General features: G+C 34.1%; 1 protein-coding gene across 7 annotated transcripts in view; it reads right to left on the bottom strand.

Moving 5' to 3' along the window:
• The window catches only part of LOC148942127 (putative inorganic phosphate cotransporter), a 200,136-nt gene that overhangs the window by 138,676 nt on the left and 35,647 nt on the right, over positions 1 to 25,813 (bottom strand). For 5 of the 7 annotated variants that reach the window (XR_016143194.1, XM_089103446.1, XM_089103448.1 and 2 more), the window contains exons 2-3: positions 25,089 to 25,273; positions 6,839 to 7,072 (exon numbers count right to left, since the gene is read on the bottom strand). Coding sequence is in view for 6 of the 7 variants with exons in the window: in XM_089103446.1 (XP_088959572.1) it covers positions 6,839 to 7,072; positions 25,089 to 25,273 (419 nt within the window). In the remaining variant the exon portion in view is untranslated. The remainder of the gene's footprint in view (positions 1 to 6,838; positions 7,073 to 25,088; positions 25,274 to 25,813) is intronic. The other 2 variants (XM_089103450.1, XM_089103451.1) reach the window with 1 other exon arrangement.

Here is a 25,813-nt window from a genome sequence, read left to right as displayed (position 1 = left end):
AAGTGATTTTCGGAAGAAACTCTCTCCCGCCATCAAATTCGACGGTGCGTATGAGGTGGCTCTTGTCGACTGTATTCTCAAAAATACCTATGATATCCTGAGAAAAGATCGCAAATATGATATAAAATTATACCCCCCGATTGGCCACGAGCCACTGGCGAACAACATAAAATTCAAAAGATTAATTTTTTGGATTATCCATATGTTGAATTACCATACGAGGAACTCAGTTATATGAATGATTTGTGTCGTTCTATCAATAAAAGAATTTCTGCTCGCAAAATAGAGCGTTTCATTTCAACTATCCAAAGGAAGAGGAAAAGATCTTTGGAGTTCACCCATTGCCAATGAAAAGGTTATTCTCAATGATAATCTGAAAGATATTTATGGCTTTAAACTTAAAATAATCAATAGTAAAAGTGCCAGAAACACTAAATGTTATTTTGCTGAGGATCCACCAGCCTTCTCCTCGGACACTTGTATATTTCTCTATGCCTCATTTGTTGAAAAATCCCAAGTTGGCAATAGCAATGTCCCTCTCCTACGAGTTCTTGAGCGACAAACCAATCAGGATCGTATTCATCATTACAATATAAAGCATCTTCACTATATCCCCGTTAACACTTAATATTTGGAACTCAGTCAGTTAACACTAAGAACTGAATTAGGTGATCCTCTAGCCATAAAAAAGGTTTAGCTGGGATTACATGTCATTTTTGACCCATCGTCACTGCCTAGGATGAACAATAGAAGAATTCTATTTGTCTGTCCTGATATAGACTGCTATGTTGGTGCTCAGAGTCCTCGTCAAATAGGTCATGGATTGGACTATTACAAGGAGCGTACTACAATGTCTGGTTCTGGTCTTGGTAGCTGGTTTGCTAGGCTATTTCGTTCTGAACTACCCCTTGCCAGAAAATATCTTGTACCTGCTGCATTTAATTTTGCTGCCTGAAACCTAAAGGCCTGGGGATCGGGTAAAAATTTCAACGAGAGTGTTAAAGAAAATATTAGATCTTCACCAACAGCCGTTGGTAAGCCATTAAAATCTTAGCAAAATAGGAAGGGATTAAAAAGGGTGCGTGGTCATCATTCACTCATCAGTCTCTACCCAGGTGGGAAGCAAAAGACTTCAACAACGACTTCGTGGAATATAAGGAAGAAGACCAGTAAGAGGAAGAAGAAGAAAAAAGATTCTTAGATGAAAGAAGGATTTCGTCTGTTAAGATGACCTATCTTCCTCACAAAGAATCGCATCCATGAATCAGCTCCTCATTGAATCTATTCAATTCTGAAAATTTTGATGTCAGTGTCAAGTATGGGTACCAAAAAGGATTTCGTCCTCAACAACTCCTCTCGGAAAATACCCTCTTTCAGATATTTTCCAATGAAGATTATTTCAGTGATTTATCATCAACATTTATTGATTTAAATGTTGTGGTGAAGAAAAAGTCAGACAATACAACTTCCAGTGCTGCCGATGGCCTGTCTTATGAAAACTGTATCTTACACAACTTGTTCAAACAAATTAATGTATTCATTAATGGAACATTGGTGAGCACTAGCAATAATTTATCCAACTATGCAAGCTACATACCATTTATGACTATGACCCCAAAGGCATATAAGGAGTTGGGAGGTCGAGCACTGGGCTATGAATATCGATCAGATGTTGATACTGACGGTGAGTTACCTGTTGCAGTAACCCAGGAGTATCGTCTAGTTGGAAAATTAAACCATGAGATATTCAGTATATCCCAATGGTTACCTCCTAATGTCAAGATTGACATAAAGTTACAACTAGCTCCATCGAATTTCATTTTGAGAAAAACAATTGCTGCAGAACCTGATGCAACTTTCATTATCACCTCATCAATTCTTCATGTTCGAAAACAACAGGTTTTGAGCTCTGTTGCATTGGCAGTGGAAAAGCTAAAAGCCAGTGGTAACAATATTAAACTTCTTGTCCCCCATACGATCACCAATCAACGTCGAATTGCCACTGGCTCTCGCAGTTATACCGATTCATTATTTATCAATTGGGAAATCCCATCAAAACTCACTTTGGCCTTTGTTAATAGTGCCAGTGCCGTTAGATCCTGGAGTGCATACCCCCATGATTTTAATTTTTTTGGTCTCTCTAGCCTTGTGTGCAAAGTGAATGGAATTCCAGTGTTGACTCTATCACTTGATAAAAAATCCCACAGAGCTTTATTTAAATCGACTTTGCTATCCCTTGATAAAGACTAACAACTATTTGAAAATAATATTACTTACTCAATGTTCTAAAAAAATCATGGTGTAAATAATTTCGACCAGTCCGGCACCCAGGATATGAGCATAGTACGAACGGGTATGTACGTTTAGAGTGCACATTTGCCGATGCTTTGACTGAAAGTATCACATTAATATCACTGAGTCAATTTGAAACCTATTGGGAAATCACACCCGACGGCAGTGTTCTAATAGACCTTGCAACATGAACACAAACCAAATAGTCAGCGTATTTAATATGGATTTATACATGTCCCAATATAAGTCCTATTGCATACCATCGGACTTCATTGAAAAAATTCCAAGTGTTAACAATACCCTAATCATTATTAATAGCAGTCCATCGAGTTTCAAGACAGGTCATTGGCTATGCATCTTTCAAACAGCAAAGAATATCGAATTTTTGGATCATCTTTGTCTATCATATAAATTCTACACTCCACATATAAACAACTTTGCTGAGAGCAGTAGGAAAACTATTATTCAATATCAGAGGAGAGTACAGGATTTAACGACTAAGACATATGGCTTTCATGCACTACTCTTTTTCATGTTCAGATGTCATGGCTATACTTACAAGCAGTTTCTTAACATTTACGTTGACTTTTCTCGACTGAACGACTTCCTAGTGGAAAATATACTTTCAAGCGTGTTTAATATTGATTTTAGTGCCCTACGAATAAAATGTTCTAAAAATATAAGTGAAATTGTTTATTAATGAAAAATATTGTATATACATGATAAAAAACGACTTTTCTACTCTTTAGATTTCTTCTTCAACAACGTATAGGTATTTGTCGAGAACAACTAATGTGGTTAAATCATCTGAACTAACTGTATACCGATCCTGATGTGCTGCAATGTCGGGGTCACATTTTCTACGGTACAATGTAACTTCACTCTTATTACATCTCTTAGCATATTCGATGATACTATTTTCATTCATTTCGTAAAATTCGCGTGTTTCAATTTGCCTATTTGAAGCAATGTCACATACAGTGTCCTCAAGTGGTGAATCACATTCTGTAACAGCCAAATAAAAATCAGTAGGATTATAATCATGGTAACTATTGTCGTCACAACGATGATGTAGAAACCAAATTCTTTTTTTATTCCAACAGTTGAATCGTAGACCTGACTCCTAGTCCCAAAACAATATAAAGCCACGACGATACAAGTCTCTTAGCAATAAACTAAAATCACGTTTAGGATTCTTTCCAATCATAGCAGGATATATATTTTCCCACTGATTACATTTATCATAGTGACAATTAGAGCATAGGTGCCCACTAGGGTGATAGTCACACATCTCTTCAAGAGAGGAATTTCAACCATTAATTTGTAAGGCATATCCTCTATGTAATTTACACGGGTAGCATAATCTGCACTTTTCATCATATTCATCAATTATTGTACAATTCTCACATGATGACCAACTGCCCAGTGTATACATGCATAGTGGACATGTATGGAACATTTTTTCATGTGTTGACACTCTCACGACCAAAATGAAACTGAGCTACGAGCAACAAATTGAGTGGGGGAAAGAAAGAGATAGGAGTAAATCCTCTTTGAACATCTTTCTCATGAAAAAAAATCATATTCTTAAATTTCTAAGCTAGTGTGTTCAAAAGCAAATCCACAATATCATTTCGTCTTGTCGTGATTAATATGTCAATGAATTGTGTAAATGCCTTTGGATCACGACTTAAAAGCTTCATGCAATAGTCTAATGATGGATAATCAATTTTCATTAAATCGACAAGCATTCCCTGAGAAAATATTCTCCTCTGAAGAGATAACTCCAGAAAATCATCATCTAGAATCAAATGTTCTTCCATAAACACAAGATTCCCTATGATTTTCTCTTTCTCAAATCTATCCATTTTTTACACTCCTAACACTCTCACAACCAATCTCAGACTAACCATGATTCTTTTTCTACTTTAAAAATATACGCTAACCTACTATAGAAAAAAAATATCTTCGATTTAGAAACAATTTTATTAAATATAATTACAACAATAATAATAATCACTGATACAATTTATTTTCCTCGGTATATTTCACTAGTGTACCTAAAGCAGCTTGAAGTCCATTTATGTGCTGTGCAAAATATTCAGTTTCGCTGCAAAGCATAATTGCTCCTCCAATTTAAATTTGCTCAATGATATCACATATCTTGCATACATATCGTCCCATCCAAGGCTTAGTCTACATCCTCGTGTAATTTCCACTGTCACGTTTGGTACTCTCGTGTTTGTATCATTGCTGCTACCTGCTCCACCATCCAGCCCCAATAGTGTAAACATACCACTCATTTTCTTTGCTAATATCTTGTCAAATAATAGAGTATACAAATAAACTGTTCTCTCTCTGAATTCAATTCTCCTACTAATATGAACTATAATGAAAATCACTCCTTAATTTGAATCCGATTACTATAGCTATGTTAATCAAGTTAGCGTACATAGAGTACCCTCCGTATTCGTTCTCTCTGATTGGCCCAGAAAATGGGTGTTGACACAGAAACCCGTCTGGCATGTATGTCCCTTCTTTAGTACTAGATACCTGTCCGTGGTAAGGCATGTACCGTTGAAACTGCACTGTATATTCATGCTCCAATGCTTGTCCCGGTTGCGGTGCATACTAGCACACTACTTCGAACAGCCGGTAACATATATTTGAAGTTACGCACTAGTGGCTAAACCATTGGGAAATCACATCCGACGGCAGTGACGTACTAGACCTTCCACCATGAACACAAACCAAATAGTCAGCGTATTTAATATGGATTTATACATGTCCCAGTATAAGTCCTATTGCATACCATCGGACTATATTGAAAAAATTCCAAGTGTTAACAATACTCAAATCATTATTAATAGCAGTCCATCGAGTTTAAAGACAGGTCATTGGCTATGCATCTTTAAAACAACTGAGCTACGAGCAAAAAATTTCAACTGAGCTACGAGCAACAAATTGAGTGGGGGAAAGAAAGAGATAGGAGTAAATCCTCTTTGAACATCTTTCTCGTGAAAAAAAATCATATTCTTAAATTTCTAAGCTAGTGTGTTCAAAAGCAAATCCACAATATCATTTCGTCTTGTCGTGATTAATATGTCAATGAATTGTGTAAATGCCTTTGGATCACGACTTAAAAGCTTCATGCAATAGTCTAATGAAGGATAATCAATTTTCATTATATCGACAAGCATTCCCTGAGAAAATATCTTTCTTTGAACAGATAACTCCAGAAAATCATCATTTAGGACTAAACGTGCTTCCATAAACACAATATTCCCTATAATTTTCTGTGTCTCAAATCTATCCATTTTTTACAGTCCTAACACTCTCACAACCAACCTTAGACAAATCATGATTCTTTTTCTACTTTAAAAATATACGTTAACCTACTATAGAAAAAAAATATCTTCGATTTAGAAACAATTTTATTGAATATAATTACAACAATAATAATAATCAGTGATACAATTTATTTTCCTCGATATATTTCACTAGTGTATCTCAAGCAGATTGAAGTCCATTTATATGAAAAATATTTAGTTTCGCTGCAAAGCATATTTGCTCCTCCAATTAAAATTTGCTCAATAATATCACATATCTTGCACACATATCGTCCCATTCAAGGCTTAGTCTACATCCTCATGTAATTTCCACTGCCACGTTTGGTACTCTCGCCTTTGTATCATTGCTGCTACCCGCTCTACCATCAAGCTCCAATAGTGTAAACATACCACTCATTTTCTTTGCTAATATCGTGTCAAATAATAGAGTATAAAAATCTCTGAATTCAATTCTCTTACTAATATGAACTATAAGGCAAATCATTCCTTAATTTGAATCCGATTACTATAGCTATGTTAATCAAGTTAGCGTACATAGAGTACCCTCCGTATTCGTTCTCTCTGATTGGCCCAGAAAATGGGTGTTGACACAGAAACCCGTCTGGCATGTATGTCCCTTCTTTAGTACTAGATACCTGTCCGTGGTAAGGCATGTACCGTTGAAACTGCACAATATATTCATAATCCAATGCTTGTCCCGGTCGCGGTGCATACTAGCACACTACTTCGAACATCCGGTAACATATATTTGAAGTTACGCACTAGCGGCTAAACCAGATTTACCCAGCGCCATATAAAAAACCCTTTGCTTTAGTTTAATGTGTAAGATCAACTATTAAAGCAAACCTAAAATAGGTTTTGGCCTTTATCTTAAATTTAAAAATTACGTGTCGGCAATAGCTTTTTATTCGATCAAAATATCTCTTCTAAAAACCAGCCAAAAGACGAACAAAATCGCTCACTAACTTATCAACAGCAAACTAAAAAAGGCTTAACATGGGAGAAATATGAAATTCACTTGGACAAGGGGGTCCCCTTAACATAAAACTGTAAAATATTTTATCAATGTTCAGCTGAAAATACTATATCAGTCAGAATCAAGTTCACATTTTTACCGACTTTTAGTAAACCTATTTTACGTAAGTTCTATACGACAGGAACACCAGTTCTGTGAAATTCAAAAACATAAAAATTACCTCTGCCATCCCGGTGAGAACTCGGATAGCAATAAAAAATTCCAAGCTGATTCTTACTGCCAGTGGCGTAATTAAAGTAAATATTGAGGTTAAAAAAATGCCACCGCCAAATAATAGTTTTCCTCCATGTCTTTCAGCCAGTATTCCCGCAGGAATTTGGGTAGACATGTATCCCCAGAAGAAACAGCCAAGTACCAGTCCTTGTGTTGGTCCATCCCAATTGAATTCTCCTTGCTAAAATTTATTAAAATTGTTAGACATTAACACTAGCTCAGTTTTCATTTCACCATTGATAATGTAAGACGTAATTTAGAATTTCACTTTGGTGATTCGCAGTATTTTACCACAACAAAAGCAATAATCAAACAATTCGTGATAACAAACTGTAAGTAAGGAGCAACTCAGCCTAATAGTAACAGGAACTCTAAAATAGGGAATTTTGATAAAACTTATTGTACCAAAAGAATTGGCTTTTTATGCTGATTTCAAATATAAGAAAATTCATTAAGCTTAATATTACTAATCAAAAGCTACGAGCCCTGGGGAAACTTACAAGATTTTCAAAAACTAGGGCAAATATCCCTAAAAAAAAGTGAAGCGAATGAAAATCACAACATCAGATTTAGCATATCATAGAGCCCTACTGCAGAGGTTTTAAGCTCGTATCTACAAAAATGTGGAATTTTATGTTTTTTGACAGAGATAAAGATCACGGATGGAGAAAAGGCTGTTAGTCATTCAATTTGCCTATTACATGCAGTACTGACAAATACATATAGCATTTTTTACTGGGAAATTAATGGATATTCTCCGGACGGGGGAGTATTATCATAGGGGAGAATTTTAGTTGGAGAAAATTATTCGGGGGATGGGGAATTCGACGGAGGAGCGAGGGGGACTGCCTGCCATGATTTGAATAAAGGTAAGAAACTATATAAAGAACTAAGTTTTTTAAATTGAAAATATAGACCAAACATTAGAACTTAAAAACGAACAGAATGTGTTCCTTGTGTGAGGGGGTTAGCCCCTTCTTTACGGTAAACTTTTACTTTTTTCAACTCTTTAAGAACGACTCTTGAAACACAAGGACCGTTAGTAGTGTTATATTAATGATAGAGAGCGGGCCCATAGGTAATCCATACAAGCGGGTCCATTGGTAGTCCATACAAGCGGGCCCTAGTATTAAATCAATCTAAGGAAGCGGGCCCATAGGATATTAACGTGTCAATGAAAAGTACAAGACAGGTAGACACATATCCCACCTTCCGACAAGACACATATTCCATCATTCCAACAAGATATTCCCCTCTACCATTCAACATGACAGTCCCCATACCTACAAACAAGACTAATACATGACCCATTAAAAAAATTCCACCCCTACAAAGTCATATCTTCGGTCTTTTTTATGTTGTATTTATAATCAGCTTACCATGAAAATTCGTGCTGTTCACAGTACAATGACTTTGTATTAAATTTCATGTTACTGATAGTCATGACTGTTTTCATACACCGATGGGCTTGTTTCTGGCATGGTTAAATGAAGTTGATGGTTACAAAATTCTGTCTGTTAAGCAATATGTTAGGCGTAGTTTTTTATGTTGATACTAATAGAATTGTAGATGCCAAGAAAAGAATTTTAATAAAGAAATTCAGGACAATCCTTAGAAATCCTTTGAAATCCAGTAGTGAGACGATTACAAGTGTGAACCATCAAGGACTGCAACCATCAATGACCCTAACCATCAAGAACCTCAACCTCCAAAGGTCCCCTATCCCAAACCTCCAAGGGGTCCCCTCACCCTCCAACGTTTTGGGCCCCCTTCCCCCAATTTTTTTTTCTTTTTTAACATGGTATTTTTTTAACTTTTTTTTACAGGTCTTAGAATGACATGAAACATACTTAAAACATGTAAAAATCACATTTAGTATTTTCCAAATTCAAAATGAGAATGATATAGAAATGTTAGTCGTGACTTTTACTATTAGAAAAATATTGTTTGCAGTAGCACTTTTTTTGGACTGAATTTTTTTGAACTTAAAAATGGACTGAAAACGTATCTTAAAATGACATGAAATATGCTTGCGGCTCTACCAATCGTACTCTGCTTGATCATAGACACGACGCGGCTTTCCTACTGGTACTATATGGCGGGTTATTGACACTACCTAGTTTTTTGCATCTATTAAATCAGTATTTTTTACGCAGTGGAACGATAAACACATAAGTCGTATCTTAAAAAAAGTGAAGATGGAGCATTTTAAGAAACTGTGTTCACATGATAGTGTTATTATAGCATTGAATGCCGACAAGGAGAAGTACTTGAACTATGAAATAAGTACAAGTGGAAGCACTATTGGAAATGTATGCGTGCATTATCATGACAGAAAGGAGTTAAATTTCTTTGGAGTACCAAAAAATTCAACTCTTATGACGGTGGAAATGCGAGATTGAGATCTCCGGAGATGATCGCACTCAAACAGTATGCCAATATAAAAATAATAGTTGATGAAGAGGGGCATCTTCTTGCTAGTGCTTGTGGTATCACGTTACCCAGTGTTACACCCCATCGTCAGCTTTCGGGTATAAGCATTAAACGGAAGATCAAAAGAAGACAGGCATACTCTTCTACTAATATCATAAACCATATCTTGTCTACGTGCCGGAACTGTTACCTGTGTAAAAATAATGTGATAATAGACAGTGAAATTACCAGAAAAATAAAAAGGGCATTGGCAGAAAATATCACTAATGAACATAAAGATGAATCGATGAAAAACAAAGTGCCAGCAAATGTCACTACCATTGGTCAAACAGTCAATTAACTAAAAAATAGCAAAGATGAAATGCATATTGAACATGTGGATGAACCCCCAGTAGAAATTTGTTCACATATTAGTTTTATTGTAGCACTGAATGCTGACAAGGAGAAGTATTTGAACTATGAAACAATTACAAATCGTAGCACTATCGGAAACGTATGCGTGTGTTGTCATGACAGTAAGGAAATAAATTTCTTTGGAGTACAAAAAAAATTCAATTATACAAATTGTTGATATGCGAAAGTATCATTTCCAGAGAACTGAGTACTCAAAGAGATTATCAACATAAAAATAATAGTTGATAAAGAGTTTTACGTTTGTAAAATAATGTTGTAATAGACGGTGAAATTGCCGGAAAAATAAAAAAAAAGCAATGGTAGAAAATATCACTAAGGAATACAAAGATAATCGATGAAAAACAAAGTGCAAGAAAACGTTACTACCATTGATCAAACAGTCAATGAACCAAACAATACCAAAGACGAAACGCATAATGAACCTTTCGGTGACACACCAATAAATATTGTGTATGAGTCAAAATGGAATAGTGACTATTCTACTGATTACGAGCTAAGAGAAGACAATAGCTACAATATCAAGAGAACATGGTGAACTATTTTATGGAACAGATTCAAAATGACCAAAGTTGCTCATTGATATTAATTATGTATCATAATATGTTTTTTGTATTAATATTCTACATGACATTATTTCATTAAAAATATATTATGCATTACATTTTATGTGTTCATTATTTTTAGAGTATGCTAGCATATCAAACGTTTAGAATGTCTATTAACACATCGGAGATGTAAGAAAAGGATTTTGCATTCATCTATTGTCAGACACATGGGATAACATTGACAAAATCTAAGTATGAGAGTGAACAAATTTTATTCTATCAACATCTTTGTCAGATACATCGGATAAAATTGACTAAATCTAAGTATTAGATTGAATAAATTCTTTATCAACATCCTTTGTCAGATACGTTGGATAACATTATCAAAATCTATGCATATGAGTGGATAAATTCCTTATTAACTTCCTTTTGTCTGATGCATCAGATAGGATTCACAAAATCAAAGTATCATGCAAAAAGTTGGGTTAATTTAGGTTCACTTAGAGTGACGCGCCACTCTAAATGAACCTAAATTATCCCAATTTTTTGCATGTATCTCTCACTATATCTATGTGCCTGAGTGGGTGTGCTGCCATCTATAACCAGTCTAACCTAAATTCAACGTAATGATGCATAAAGTCAAAATAAATAGTACTTGGAATTTATGAATGTTCTCTTACGTATCCAAAGAGTTTGTTACTTACTTACAATTTTTTCATAATTTCTTGAATGAAATTTCTGTATTGTGTATCCATGAGGTGAATTCAAGAAAGAGTTTGTTACTTACTTACTTACAATTTTTTCATAATTTCTTGAAATAAATTTCCGTATTGTGTATCCAAGAGGTGAATTCAAGAAAGAGTTTGTTACTTACAATTTTTTTTATAATTTCTTGAATGAAATGTCTGTATTGTGTATCCAGGAGGAGAATTCAAGAAGGAGTTTGTTACTTACTTGCAATTTTTTTATAATTTATTGAATAAAATTTCCGTATTGTGTATCCAAGAGGTGAAATCAATAAAGAGTTTTATACTTACTTACAATGTTTTTATAATTTTTTGAATGAAAAGTCTGTATTGTGCATCTAGGAGGAGAATTCAAGAAAGAGTTTGTTACTTACTTGCAATTTTTTCATAATTAATTGAATAAAATTTCCGTATTGCGTATCCAAGAGGTGAATTCAAGAAAGTTTGTTACTTACTTACATTTTTTTTTAATTTCTTGAATGAAATGTCTGTATTGTGTATCCAGGAGGAGAATTCAAGAAAGAGTTTGTTACTTACTTAAAATTTTTTCATAATTTATTGAATAAAATTTCCGTATTGTGTATCCAAGAGGTGAATTCAAGAAAGAGTTTGTTACTTACTTACAATTCTTTATAATTTCTTGAAAGAAATGTCTGTATTGTGTATCCAGAAGGAGAATTCAAGAAAGAGTTTGTTACTTACTTGCAATTTTTCATAATTTCTTGAATGAAATTTCCGTGTTGTGTATCCAAGAGGTGAATTCAAGAAAGTTTGTTACTTACTTACAATTTTTTTTTAATTTCTTGAATGAAATGTCAGTATTGTGTGTCCAGGAGGAGAATTCAAGAAAGAGTTTGTTACTTACTTGCAATTTTTTCATAATTTATTGAATAAAATTTCCGTATTGTGTATCCAAGAGATGAAATCAATAAAGAGTTTGTTACTTACATTTTTTTTATAATTTCTTGAATGAAATGTCTGCATTGTGCATCCAGGAGGAGAATTCAAGAAAGAGTTTGTTACTTACTTACAATTTTTTCACAATTTCTTGAGTGAAATTGCTGTATTGTCTGTCCAGGAAGTGAATTAAAGAAAGTTTTTTAATAATTTTTTTCATAATTTCCTGAATTAAATTTCGGTATTGTGCATCCAAACGGCGAATTCAAGAAAGAGTGTGTTACTTACTTGGAATTTCATCATAATTTCTTAAATAATATGTCTGTATTGTGTATCAAGTAGGCAAATTCAAGAAAGAATTTGTTACTTACGTACAATTTTTTCACAATTTCTTAAATGAAATTTCTGCATTGTGTATCCCAGAGGTGACTTCAAGAAAGAGTTTGTTACTTACTTACAATTTTTTCATATTTTCTTGAATGAAAGTTCCGTAATGTGTATCTAACAGGTGTAAACAATAAAAAATTTGTTACTTACTTGCGATTTTTTCATAATTTCTTGAATGAAATATCTGTATTGTTTATCCAAGAGGTGAAATCAATAAAGAGTTTGTTACTTACTTACAATTTTTTTTATCATTTCTTGAATGAAATTTCCATATTGTGTATCCAAGGGGTGAATTCAAGAAAGAGATTGTTACTTACTTACAATTTCTTCATAATTTAATGAATGAATAGAACTATTCTAAAGAATAAAGACGGGTTAAGCTTAAAGATATTTATTGCTTAAACATATTAAAACTTTTTTGAAAAAAACACATATTTACATAAAAATAGTACTTAAAGTTTACTGTTAAACATGCAGAAACGAGGATGCCATGATATAGAATAGTTTTTACGGCTTATGCACTTATTGCGATCAGGTATGTCCTTAGGTACCCACTGAGCAAAGAACCTAACATCGTCTTCAGGACGGTGAAAAGCCCCTTCAAATTTTGAACACTTGAATTCTTCTAGATGGAAAAGTTGAATCCTAGGGTCACACTTATTACCCTTTACGTGCTTCAAAGTGCTTCAACCCCGAAAAAGCTGCAAATTTCACTGACCTCCTCCTGAACATTTCTCAGTTCCTGACCACTTTTATTAAGTGGTGAAATCACTCTATCGTAGAATCCCAGTCTGTTTATACGACGTAATGTAGTACTCCACAAGCGTTTTTTTTAATACTCAAACATATTATACTTCACTATCCAATGATAACAGTTAATTTCTTCGAGTTCCATAGACAATAATAAAAATGCACATTCAAATGTAACACCACGGGAAGATTTTTTCAAACCGATAAATTCTGTATCACACAGTCCTATCATCTTTGAAGTCATTAATGTATTATTTAAGCAGAGATGTACTTCATCAAACTTTTATACCTTTGCTCAAGGTTGAATGGAGTTATGACTAGTGGGGATGAGTCCTAAAACTATATGAATTCATTGTGGGGAGGAGTCATAAAACCCTTAGAATTCACTGTGATGATGAGTAACGGAGCTCTCGCTATCAATTGAATGCAAATAAAGCCCGGAAATTACAATTTTTTCATAATTTTTTGAATGAAATTTCTGTAATGTGTATCCAAGAGGTGAATTCAAGAAAGAGTTTGTTACTTTCTTGCAATTTTTTCATAAAGACATATCCAACAGCGGATGATGATAAAGAATTTATTCATTCTAGTACATAGATTTTGTCAATGTTATCCTATGTATCCGACAAATGATATAAATAAAGAATGTTAATAAAGAATTTGTTCAATTTGATACTTAAATTATGTCAGTGTTATCAAACGTACCTGTCAAAAGACATTGATAAAGAATTTATTCACTCTGATACTTAGATTTTGTTAATGTCATCTGATGTATCCGACATAGAAGTTGATATAGAATTTATTCACTATGATACTTAGATTTGGTCAGTGTTATCAAACGTATCTGTCAAAAAGAAATTGATCAAGAAGTTATTCACGCTGATACTTAGATTTTCTCAATATTATCATACATATCACATAAAAGACGATGATAAAGAATTTATTCGCTCTGATACTTTGATTTTGTGAATGTTATCTGATGTATAAATTCTGATAAAGAATTTATCTACTCTAATATATATATTTTGACAATGTTATCCAACGTATCCGACAAAAGGATGGTGATACAGAATTTATTCAATCTGATACTTAGATTTAGTCAATTTTATCCGATGTATCTGACAAAAATGTTAATAGAAAAAATTTATTCACTCTGATATTTAGATTTGTCAATGTTATCCCATGTGTCTGACAATAGATGTATGCAAATTCCTTTTCTTACATCTCTAATATTTCAATAGACATTCTAAACGTTTGATATGCTAGCATACTCTAAAAATAATGAACACATAATAATGTAATGCATACTATATTTTTAATGAAATAATGTCATGTTGAATATTAATGTAAAAATATATTATGATAGACTATTAATATCAATGAGCAACTTTGGACATTTTGAATCTGTTCCATAAAATAGTTCACCAATGTTCTCTCTTGATATTGTAGCTATTGTCTTCTCTTAGCTCGTAATCAGTAGAATAATCATTATTCCATTTTGAGTCACATATAATATTTATGTGTGTGTCACCGACAGGTTCAATATGCATTTCGTCTTTGGCACTACTTGATTCATTGACTGTTTGATTAATGGTAGTAGCGTTTGCTGGCACTTTGTTTTTCATTGATTCATCTTTATATTCCTTAGTGATATTTTCTACCAATGCTTGTTTTATTTTTCCGGCAATTTCACTGTCTATTGCAACATTATTTTTACAAAGGTAACAGTTCCGGCACGTAGACAAGATATGGTTTATGATATTAGTAGAAAACTAGGCCTTTCTTTTCCCCTTTGCTTTCATTTGAATGCTGATACCTAAAAGATGACGATAGGTTCTATCAATAGGTAGCATGTTACCAGAAGCACCCCTCTTCATAAACTAATATTTTTATGTTGCCATTCTCTTTGAGTACTAACTTCTCTGGAAATGCTACTTTCGCATATCCACCATTTGTATAATTGAATTTTTTTGGTACTCCAAAGAGATTTAATTCCTTGCTGTCATGAAAACGCAGGCATACATTTCCAATAGTGCTATCAATTGTACTTGTTTCATAGTTCAAATACTTCTCCTTGTCAGCATTCAATGTTACAATAACACTAACATGTGAACACATTTTTACTGGGGGGTCATCCACATGTTGAATATGCATTTCATCTTTGCTATTATTTGGTTCATTAGTTGTTTGATCAATGGTAGTGACGTTTGCTGGCACTTTATTTTTTATCGATTCATCTTTATATTCCTTAGTGATATTTTCTGCCAATGCCCTTTTTATTTTTCTGGCAATTTCACTGTCTATTATCATATTATTTTTAAAAAGGTAACAGATCCGGTAATTAGACAAGATATGGTTTAGGATATTAGTAGAAGAGTATGCCTGTCTTCTTTTGACCTTCCGTTGAATGCTAATACCCGAAAGATGACGATGGGGTGTAACATTGGGTAACTTGTTACCACAAGCACTAGCAAAAAGATGCCCCTCTTCATCAACTATATTTTATGTTGGCATTCTCTTTGAGTGCAATCATCTCCGGAGATCTCAATCTCGCATATCCACCATCATAAGAGTTGAATTTTTTGGTAATCCCAAGAAATTTAATTCCTTACTGTCATGACAATGCATGCATACATTTCCAATAGTGCTACCACTTGTAGCATTATTGGAAGACGCATCGTGTCTATGAGCAAGCATAGAGTACGATTGGTAGAGCCGCAAGCATATTTTATGTCATTTCAAGATACGTTTTCAGTTCATTTTTAAGTTAAAAAAAATTCAGTCCAAAAAAAAGTGCTACTACAAACAAAACTTTTCTAATAGTAAAACTCACGACTAATATTTCTTGATCATTCTCATTTTGAATTTGGAAAATGTTAAATGTAATTTTTTATGTTTGAAGTATTTTCATGTCAGTCTAAGACCTGTAAGAAAAAAGGTAAAAAATACCATGTTAAAAAAAAGTATAAAAAAAAGTTGGGGGAGGGGGCCCAAAACATTGGAGGGTGAGGTCCTCTTGGAGGTTGGGGATATGAAGAAATTTGGAGGTTTAGGTCCTTGATGGTTAGGGTCATTGATGGTTGCGGTCCTTGATGGTTCACAATCGTAATCGTCTCACTACTTGATTTCTAAGGATTTCTAAGGATTTTTAAAGATTGTTCTGAATTTCTTTATTAAAATTCTTTTCTTGGCATCTACAACTCTATTAGTATCAACATAAAAAAAAACACCCCTAACATATTGCTTAACAGACAGAATTTCGTACCATTTAACCATACCAGGAAAAAAACCATCGGTGTATGAAAACAGCCATGACTCTAACAGAAACATGAAATTTAATACAAAATCATTGTACTGTGAACAGCACGAATTTTCATGGTAAGCTGATTATAATTACAACATAAGAAACAACCGAAGATATGACTTAATAGGCGTCGAGTTTTTTTAATGGTTTATGTATTAGTCTTGTTTGTAGGTATGGGGACTGTCATGTTGAATGGTAGAGGGGAATATCTTGTTGGAATGATGGAATATGTGTCTTGTCGGAAGGTGGGATATGTGTCTACCTGTCTTGTACTTTTCATTGACACAGTAATATCCTAGGGGCCCGCTTCCTTAGATTGATATAATACTAGGTCCCGCTTGTATGAATTACCTATGGGCCCGCTTGTATGGATTACCTATGAGACCGCTCTCTATCGTCTTCTTTTGATCTTCCGTTGAATGCTAATACCCGAAAGCTGCCGATGGGGTGTAACACTGGGTAACATGTTACCACAAGCATTAGCAAGAAGATGCCCCTCTTCATCAGCTATTATTTTTATGTTGGCATTCTCTTTGACTGCGATCATCTCCAGAAATCTCAATCTCGCATTTCCACCATCATAAGAGACGAATTTTTTTGGTACTCCAAAGAAATTTAATTCCTTACTGTCACGACAATGCACGCATACATTTCCAATAGTGCTACCACTTGTACTTTTTTCATAGTTCAAATATTTCTCCTTGTCAGAATTCAACGCTACAATAACATTAACATGTGAACGCAATTTCTTAAAATGCTCCATCTTCACTTTTTTAAAGATACGACTTATGTGTTTATCGTTCCACTGCGTAAAAAATACTGATTCAATACATGCAATGAACTAGGTAGTGTCAAATAACCCGCCATATAGTACCAGTGGGAAAGCTGCGTCGTGTCTATGATCAAGCAGAGTACAATTGGTAGAGCCGCAAGCATATTTCATGTCATTTTAAGATACGTTTTCAGTCCATTTTTGAGTTCAAACAAATTCAGTCCAAAAAAAGTGCTACTGCAAACAATATTTTTCTAATAGTAAAAATCACGAATAACATTTCTATATATTAAATGTGATTTTTTTATGTTTCAAGTATGTTTCATGTCATTCTAAGACCTGTAAAAAAAGTTGAAAAAAATACCATCTTAAAAAAAGTATAAAATAAGTGGGGGGAGGTGGCCCAAAACGTTGGAGGTTGGGACCCCTTGGGGGTTCGGGATAGGGGACCTTTTGAGGTTGAGGTCCTTGACGGTTCGGGTCATTGATGGTTGCGATTCTTGATGGTTCATACTCATAATCGTCTCACTACTTCATTTCTAAGCATTTCTAAAGATTGTTCTGAATTTGTTTATAAAAGTCCTTTCCTTGGCAACTAAAACTCTGTTAGTATCAATATAAAAAAAAACACCCCTAACATATTCCTTAACAGATAGAATTTCGTAACCATCAACTGCATATAACAATACCAGGAAAAAAACCATCGGTATATGAACACAGCCGTAACTCTCACGGAAACATTAAATTAAATTCAAAATCATTGTACTATGAACAGGACAAGTTTTCATGGTAGGCTGATTATGATTACAACATAAAAAAACAACCAAAGATATGACTTATTAGGCATGGAGTTTTTTTTTAATGGTTTATCTATTATTCTTGTTTGTAGGTATAGGGACTGTCATGTTGAATGGTAGAGGGGAATATCTTGTTGGAATGATGGAATATGTGTCTTGTCGGAAGGTGGGATATGTGTCTACCTGTCTTGTACTTTTCATTGACACAGTAATATCATATGGGCCCGCTTCCTTAGATTTATATAATACTAGGGCCCGCTTATATGGATTACCTATGGACCCACTCTTATGGATTACCTATGGGTCTTCTCTCTATCATTAATATAATATTACTGCCGTTCACTTTGAGCTGGCGAGAACCAGTTTCATTCTATTTTTCTTTCTACCCTGGGGTCCACTTAGGCCAAGCAATCAAAGATATAAGTTCCGAGCCTCTCAGGGGCAAGGGAGTTTTTTGGTCCTATTTGAGACTCCCTTTCTTTAGGGTGGGTACCGGGCGTTTCCCGAAGATTCTTTGGATAGAATGTTTCTTAAGCACCAGGGACATTCAACTGTAAGTTTCTAACTGATCAGTGATGAAAATTTTTTTGTCCCATTTCTAGGTCCTCTATTAATAATTGCACAATAATTTATTCCGCAACAAATAATTAACATGTTTGAACCAGAGAATGAGTTCTGAAGATTTGCATTATCTATGGCCCTTGCCCCAGGGGTTGCGGGGATCATCCATGGCGGCATTTTTTTGAACCTTCCAACTATTTTGAACAAAATAGCTATCTCAAAATTCTAAACGGATTACAGGGGGTCATGGTAGCAAAAAAAAATCAATTAACCTCCAATCAGTTTTGACTCACTTTTGACTTCCATGATCAATTCTTCCATAAGAAGTAGCCATTTTTTATGTATAAAAAATAATACATTGTAGGCGTATTGCGTAGGTATAGCTCAGTTGCACTGCCTCAGATATTAGCATCAAATTTATAATAAAAAAACTCATAAGCCCGTGATTACCAGCTTTTGCTTAAAATCAGAACATTGGCTGAAAAACGCACTTAGTTTGTTTTGATTTACGGCGGGCATAATACAATCTTAAGGACTTATTAATCATCAACATTTAGTCATTAAGGTCAACGTCCTAATCAATCCCTGATTTATCATGAATCAAGAGAAGCTAAACATTTCTATATATGCAAAATGGGGTTCCGGAGGGGTAAGAATATTTGACAGGGTGCGGACCCAAAGACCCTATTTAATGCCCATTCAATCATTAAATCTTTAAATAGGCCTTGCCCTGATTTTTGAAAAAAAGTACTTAATGTATTCTCATTTTGGGCGTCTGCATTGTAAGACTCAGATTTGTTATTTCCAAACTGGAAAATATGCAGATTCCCTTAATAATCCCAGAACGAACACGAGTCAAAATAAGTGAAATATTTCTATATGTTAAAATTCTGGATTGGGGAGGGGATATCATTAGAGAGACACACACAAAGGCCTACATAGGGCTCTCCATGCATACAGACTGAAAATTAATCCACAAATCTAATTTCAACATGTCGCACAGAACATGTGCATTTCAACGAAATACATACGAAATAAGTGTTTTCTTTTTGAACGTCTGTATTGTAATATTATTCTCAGATTTGTATGTTTAACAGATCCTTATAAAACCAATTTTTTGCACATATCAAGTGCAATTTGTTAGTTATGCGCTAAGTGTATTTTCGGTACTTATCTCTTATAGCCACCACACTCAAGTTCTTGGTCTGAGTAGAACCAGTTTATTTCTGTATTTCAGTATGTACTTGGTGATAATCCGCTTAGCGTGAGGAAGTTAAACTACAATGTAGGTATATTCTAATTGAATATTTTATATATAGAGTTGGTATTCTAGTTAGGTTAGGGTCGGAACTATTTAAATAACATTTAATATAATCCTTCTGGGCGGCCTGATTTCCATAGTTTTCTGTTGCAGTTTCCATAATTTTGTTACTAAAGTATCATATTTTCGTCATAATTATCTATATTTCATTAGGATTAACCTAATTTCACTTCTTGAGTGTGGTGGCTATAAGACACAAATACCGTATTTTCTTTAAACGGCCATACTGCGGTCTTTTTTATATCTAATAGTAGGCTATAACTTAATCGTAGAGACTATTCCCTTTTGGATATTTTTGCCTAATTCCGTTAAATCTTTCGAATGCTTAACCTGTCGTCTCGTCAGAAACTAATTGTTTAGTGGTTACTTTTTTCTTTCCCCTTTGTAGCCTGTTAGGTGTTTATTTCTGTAAGTGTTCTTTGAATGTTCTTTCTTTCTTTTGCTTTGTTAATATGTAAAGTTTCTGATTTGGCTGGCATAAGCTTCGCTTCTGCCTCTGATTCTTAAATTCTAAGACATAATGTTTTCTGTTTTTGTTAAATTGCTTAAGACAAATAAAAGAAAAAAGGATAAATGACTGAATACGTTCCCTGAAAAAAAAAATGGCGCACGATAAAAAACAGGATTTTCTCTTAAGAGCGAAAAAGCATAGGCTATGTAGAAAGCAGAAAATAAGGAACTAATTTACAGAGCTCCCAATAGTCTTTCAGGGTCCTTTTAATCTGTAACTTTCAGTGCGCAATTCATATTCTATAAATATGTCAAACAAGCATATTTTTCAGTAAAGCGCTAGTTTTTCAAAGTCCTATGAAAATAGGGAAATGTCACAGCTCGTTTTATTTGAGCTAGTTTTGAAGACATATATTGCAATACTGGCCAACGAAAATTCGTGCCAACTTTCAGCTTCCTTCTTTACTTCCATAAAAAAAATGTTCTTCTAGTATAACTTTTCTAAAAAAACGAATCTAATATGTCTGTAGATGGTTAATCTATGTGTAGCGTGCAATTTGCCGGGTCGTTCTCTGCAACTAGTTTTTTTGGTTAATAATAGAATTTCTTTGTGATGGTTTTCCAAACGAATGTAACCCGTTTCGGTATTTGTGGCATTACTACTCCTTGAATTGGTTTTATTTATACAATAAGTGTTTTAGCTTATAGATCTTGGTTGCATCGGTGTGACAATTAATTATTTTGAAACCAAATAGGAGAAGTACACCATTTGAATCGCTATGACCAAAAACCCTGTGCGTAAAACTTATCATGGTTTCAAAGAGCGAACCACAACCAATAGTAACCAGAAGTTAAAAAACGCGTTTAAAATAAAACATGCCATCTGACACTGACTCAGGAATGGTAACTTTTATTTTGGTTCGTCTTAAAAGTCTTCGGCGAAAAGAAATTTATGGTGATTTCGAAAAAACTGAAACCCCTCGAAAATGCCGTCAAATCACAATAAAAAGTGTACCTCTGGAATCAGCATGGTCGAAAACCTTCTAAATGGAAAATTACAGTCCCCCTACTTGAACAACGAGGAAAATCCCTTTTTTGCATCGGTAGCACTGATCTGTCTCCCGTTTTTTTTTTTTTTTTTTTTTTTTTTTTTTTTTTTAATAGCAGGCCTAGCGGGCTACCCAAACACCACATAGAGAGATGCTTAATGGCTCATTCAAAAACTATTTTTGATATCTACGTGCTTTTTATAAATTCCGCCATCTGCAAATGCAATATGACACTAAAATGAAACTTTCTGTGCTATTTCTCAAGGGGTAGCACTAGGAGGCTATCAGAATACTGTAAAACAGATTTTTTATAGCTAATATAAAAGATATTGCTCATATGTGCATTCTTCCTAAAAATTCGACTATGTACAATTTCCAAATGGCACTATAAACGTCACTTTTGGTGCCGCATCTCAAGTGGAAAAGCTGGGGCTATTGGGCAAGCAGAACTTATAAGAGTGATGTTTAATGGCTTGTTTGAAAGCTATTGTTCATATATACGTGTTTTTTTTTATCAATTTTATCATTCGTAAGTGCGACATAAAACTGAAAACAACACTTTTGGTGCCACTTCTTAAGTGGAAAAGCTCTGAAGTACAGAACATGTACTATTGTAATAGTTATATTTCAGAACCCTTAACTGGAGGTTTACAAGAACCCCTCCCGTAAACTACCCCTCCCAGCCCCCTTTGTAAGTTGGAGGTTAGTAAAGAGCGAACCACAGTCCATAGTAACTGAAAGTTAAAAACGTTAAAACGGCCTTTTTTCTTTTTTTTTCTTCTTTTTTCCGGGCCTAGCGGGTAACTACAACGTCATAGAGAGATGCTTAAGAGCTCATTCAAAAGCTATTTCTCATATATACTTGATTTATATAAATTCCGCCATCTGCAAGTGCCATATGGCACGAAAAAGGCACTTTTCATGCCATTTCTCAGGGGGTGGGGCAAGCAGGCTACCAGATCATCTTAGATAGGTTTTTGATAGCTCATAGAAAAATATTGCTCATATCTACGTTCTTCCTATAAATTCCACCATTTGCGAGTTTCAAATGGCACTAAAAACAGCACTTTTGGTGCCATGTCTCAAGTGGAAAAGCTGGGGCTAGTGGGCTACCAAAACTTTTTAGTGATGTTTAATGGCTTATTTGAAAACTTGCGCTCATATCTACGTGCTTTTTATCAATTCTACCATTCGGGAGATATAGCACTGAAAACAACAGTTTTGGTGCCACTTCTTAAGTGGAAAATCTTGGAAGTATAAAACAGTATCATTGTGATAATTATTGTCCAAAACCCTTAACTGGAGGTTTGCAAAAACACCTCCCGCATGTTCCTCCTCCAGGCCCCTTAATAAGCTACGCAATTAGAGTCCTACAAACACCAATATATTAAATTACATTATTAGGGGCGTGGATCTGTTAGTACGGCGCTGGACTTCAAACTAAATTATCATGCGTTCGATTCCACATTGGATTTTATTTTTTCGAATATGGTTTGTCCTTTCTTATAATTATTTTTCTTATAATCTTCTATTTTTACAAATGTCATGCACTCATTTTTTTAAAGCATATCCCGGGAAGGCTCATTTTAAACCTATTACTCATATTTCCGTGACTTATCAATGATACCATCCATAAGTGCCATATTGCACTAAAAACATCACTTTTGGTTCCGCTTCTTAAGTGGAAGAGTTTAGAGGCATAAAAAGGTACGATCGCAATAATTATGGTTCAAATCCCTTAGCTGGAGGTTTATAAGAACCCCTCATATATACTCCCCCTACAGACCCTCTTAGTAAGTTTGATAAATCGCCTATTCATCTTAAAAGTAAAAGATTATCGCGAAAACAAATTAACTAAAACTTAAAACTTTTCAACTTAAAATCTACCAAACTTAAGCTTGATTGGTCAACAGTTTTGAATTGAACCTTCGAACTTCATTCTGCGATGAAGCCTGTGTGCTAGTTCTAACGGCGGTAATTGAGGGGAAGGGACGTCCTTGCCCCCTTAATTTTTGCTCCTGCCTAGGTTTTGAAAAACACCATTTTTGGTCATTTTATTGGAAAAGGCACTTTTTTCATTAAAACAAAACGGGGGAAAAAACACAAATAGCATTTTGGAGGAATGTGCTGTCAAATTTATATAATGCGATTATGTATAAATATAAGCTTTTAAATGAGCCCTTAAACAGCTCTCTTTTATTACAGTAGCCTTCTAGTTTCTGCTAGACAGCAGATGGTTTATAAAGCCCTGTCTTCATTATGGCTTTTTCAGGCGAAGTCGGCCGAGTAAAAACAGCTTTTTGCTTATCGAAAAACAAACATTCCTGAAAGCCTTATATTGTTTTTTGAAGTATGGATAATAAACTTTATGTTGTAGACTGGAAGTTTTTCGTAGCTCTCAAGGTTGTTTGCAGTATTTTCTAGGGGTGTCTTGTCTCCCCTAGATCGATGAAAATGAGAAAGTATACTAAAAATAAGTTTTCAACTGAAACTAAGGAGTGACTTCAAAACTTAAACGAACATATATTATTCCGTACAAAAAAATATCATGTCAGCGTTGTTTCTAAATTAAATTTTAGTCAAAAACGAACAAACATTAATTTTAAAAAACAAAGTTTTTCCGAGGGAAGTAAAGAACAAAGCTGAAACTTAAAACGGACAAAAATTATTACTTTACAGCCTATCTCATATATATCAATAAAATCCGATCAAATAAACCAATTAATTATGTTTCCCAATGCTTTTAGGATTATAGAAAACTAGCGCTTTACTGAAAACACAAAATAATATACTAGTTTTGGTACAGTAAAAACGAACAAATTAAGGACACTTTTTACAGAATAAAAATATTATCAACCCCTTTTCGGATCAATCCCCTTTAAGATCCCTTTTAGAATCCCCTTTAAGCAACAATCCATTTTAAGATTGTTGCTATATTTTTTTTTTTTCGTTTAATTTGGTATCACTTCTGCACAATGGCTCAGTTCAATTACTGGCTCTCGTTTTGGTTCTGAAATGGACATGTCATGATTAGTTTGTAAACAAGTTCGAAGTAAAGCCATCTTGATAATACTAGGACTATAGACTAGCTTTAGAATTTGCATCATAGTTTAAAATTTACTATTCTTTAGAGAGAAAAAATCAAATTTCCAGAGTTCATATTATGTCTTATTTGATCTTCATTCAAGTAATATTAAAGCATTTCTTACATTTACATACTATATGTCAATCCAGAATTAGTATAACAGCGGGTAAGATCGAAGTGCCACCTGATAAATTAATCCAATATCTCCGTATGCTGACCAATGACCTTGCGGCTATTAAACAAATATTTAATTTTACGCTTATGTTTTTGAGATAATTTTAATTGTATATTGAAAGTTACTGATGTCACAACTGGTGTAAGACTATGAAAAGCTTTATAGATTCCTTTATTGTTGTCAGGCTACATACTCACTTTGGACTCCAAATCAATATTCTTGTTTTTTGTACCTGACTTTTGTGTTTTGAGTAAAGTGCTAGTTTTCTATAATCCTAAAAGCATAGGGAAACATAATTATTTGGTTTATTTGTACTAGGCCTAGTTTTGTTGATATATATTAGATACGCTGTGAAGTAATAATTTTTGTTCGGTTTAAGTTTCATCTTCGCTCTTTACTTCCCTCGGAAAAATTTTTTTTTTCAAATTAATTTCAATATGGACCCAATATGGTACAATAAAATATGAGATTCGTATCCAATCATTATAAAACGAAAAACAACTAAACATACCATATGTTTGGTTTCACCAGCTGGTCCATCTGGGAATGGACAAGTACCTTCCGTGCCATTTTCTTCTACGGTCCTCGTTGAATTTACCATATCAACAATGGCAACTGATAAATTCACTCTCATCATGTAAACAGTGGCCAGACCAAGAAACCCCAAAGTGGCAAATAGATGTCTCTGTCCAAATCCTTGTAAAATAAGAAACCTGTGTTTAATTTTATTTACTACCCCAAGAGCTGAAAAAAACATCAGTTTTCAACTGAAGAGTAATTACTGCTTAAATCCAACAGAAACGGACAACACCAGTGCTCTATCTAGCGTGCCACCATAAATTTTTGGTCTCACATACTGCCAACTTCAACATGCTATCTAAGTTGAATTTTTCCAAATCTTATCCAAGCCAACTTGCGAAATAAGCAGATGTTTAAATAAAATACGGATATCTTAATCCTATTTTGCAAAGAGGATATAATTATGCAAGCTTCAGTACATGCCACATCAATTGCAAAAATTAAAAATAGAAATTTCGCGCAAATACATTTGTATTTTCAACACATTCATTAAGACCAAAAATAAATGCTAAGTGCAAAGAAAAAAGTAAAGAAAAAGAAAATCAAACAATACTATACGGTCGATATCTTTGGCAAAAGACACAGGAATATTACATGGTAATTTGAAACTTCTGCAAGCAAACTTATTTAGTAAATGCAAGTACGTTGACTTTGCAA

This window comes from Artemia sp. Qi Xiang Cuo, chromosome 17, assembly GCF_049724085.1.
Source record: "Artemia sp. Qi Xiang Cuo chromosome 17, ASM4972408v1, whole genome shotgun sequence".
Lineage (NCBI taxonomy): Eukaryota > Metazoa > Arthropoda > Branchiopoda > Anostraca > Artemiidae > Artemia > Artemia sp. Qi Xiang Cuo.
Note: the sequence above shows the minus strand (reverse complement) of the source record. Positions and strands in the feature narration are given on the sequence as shown.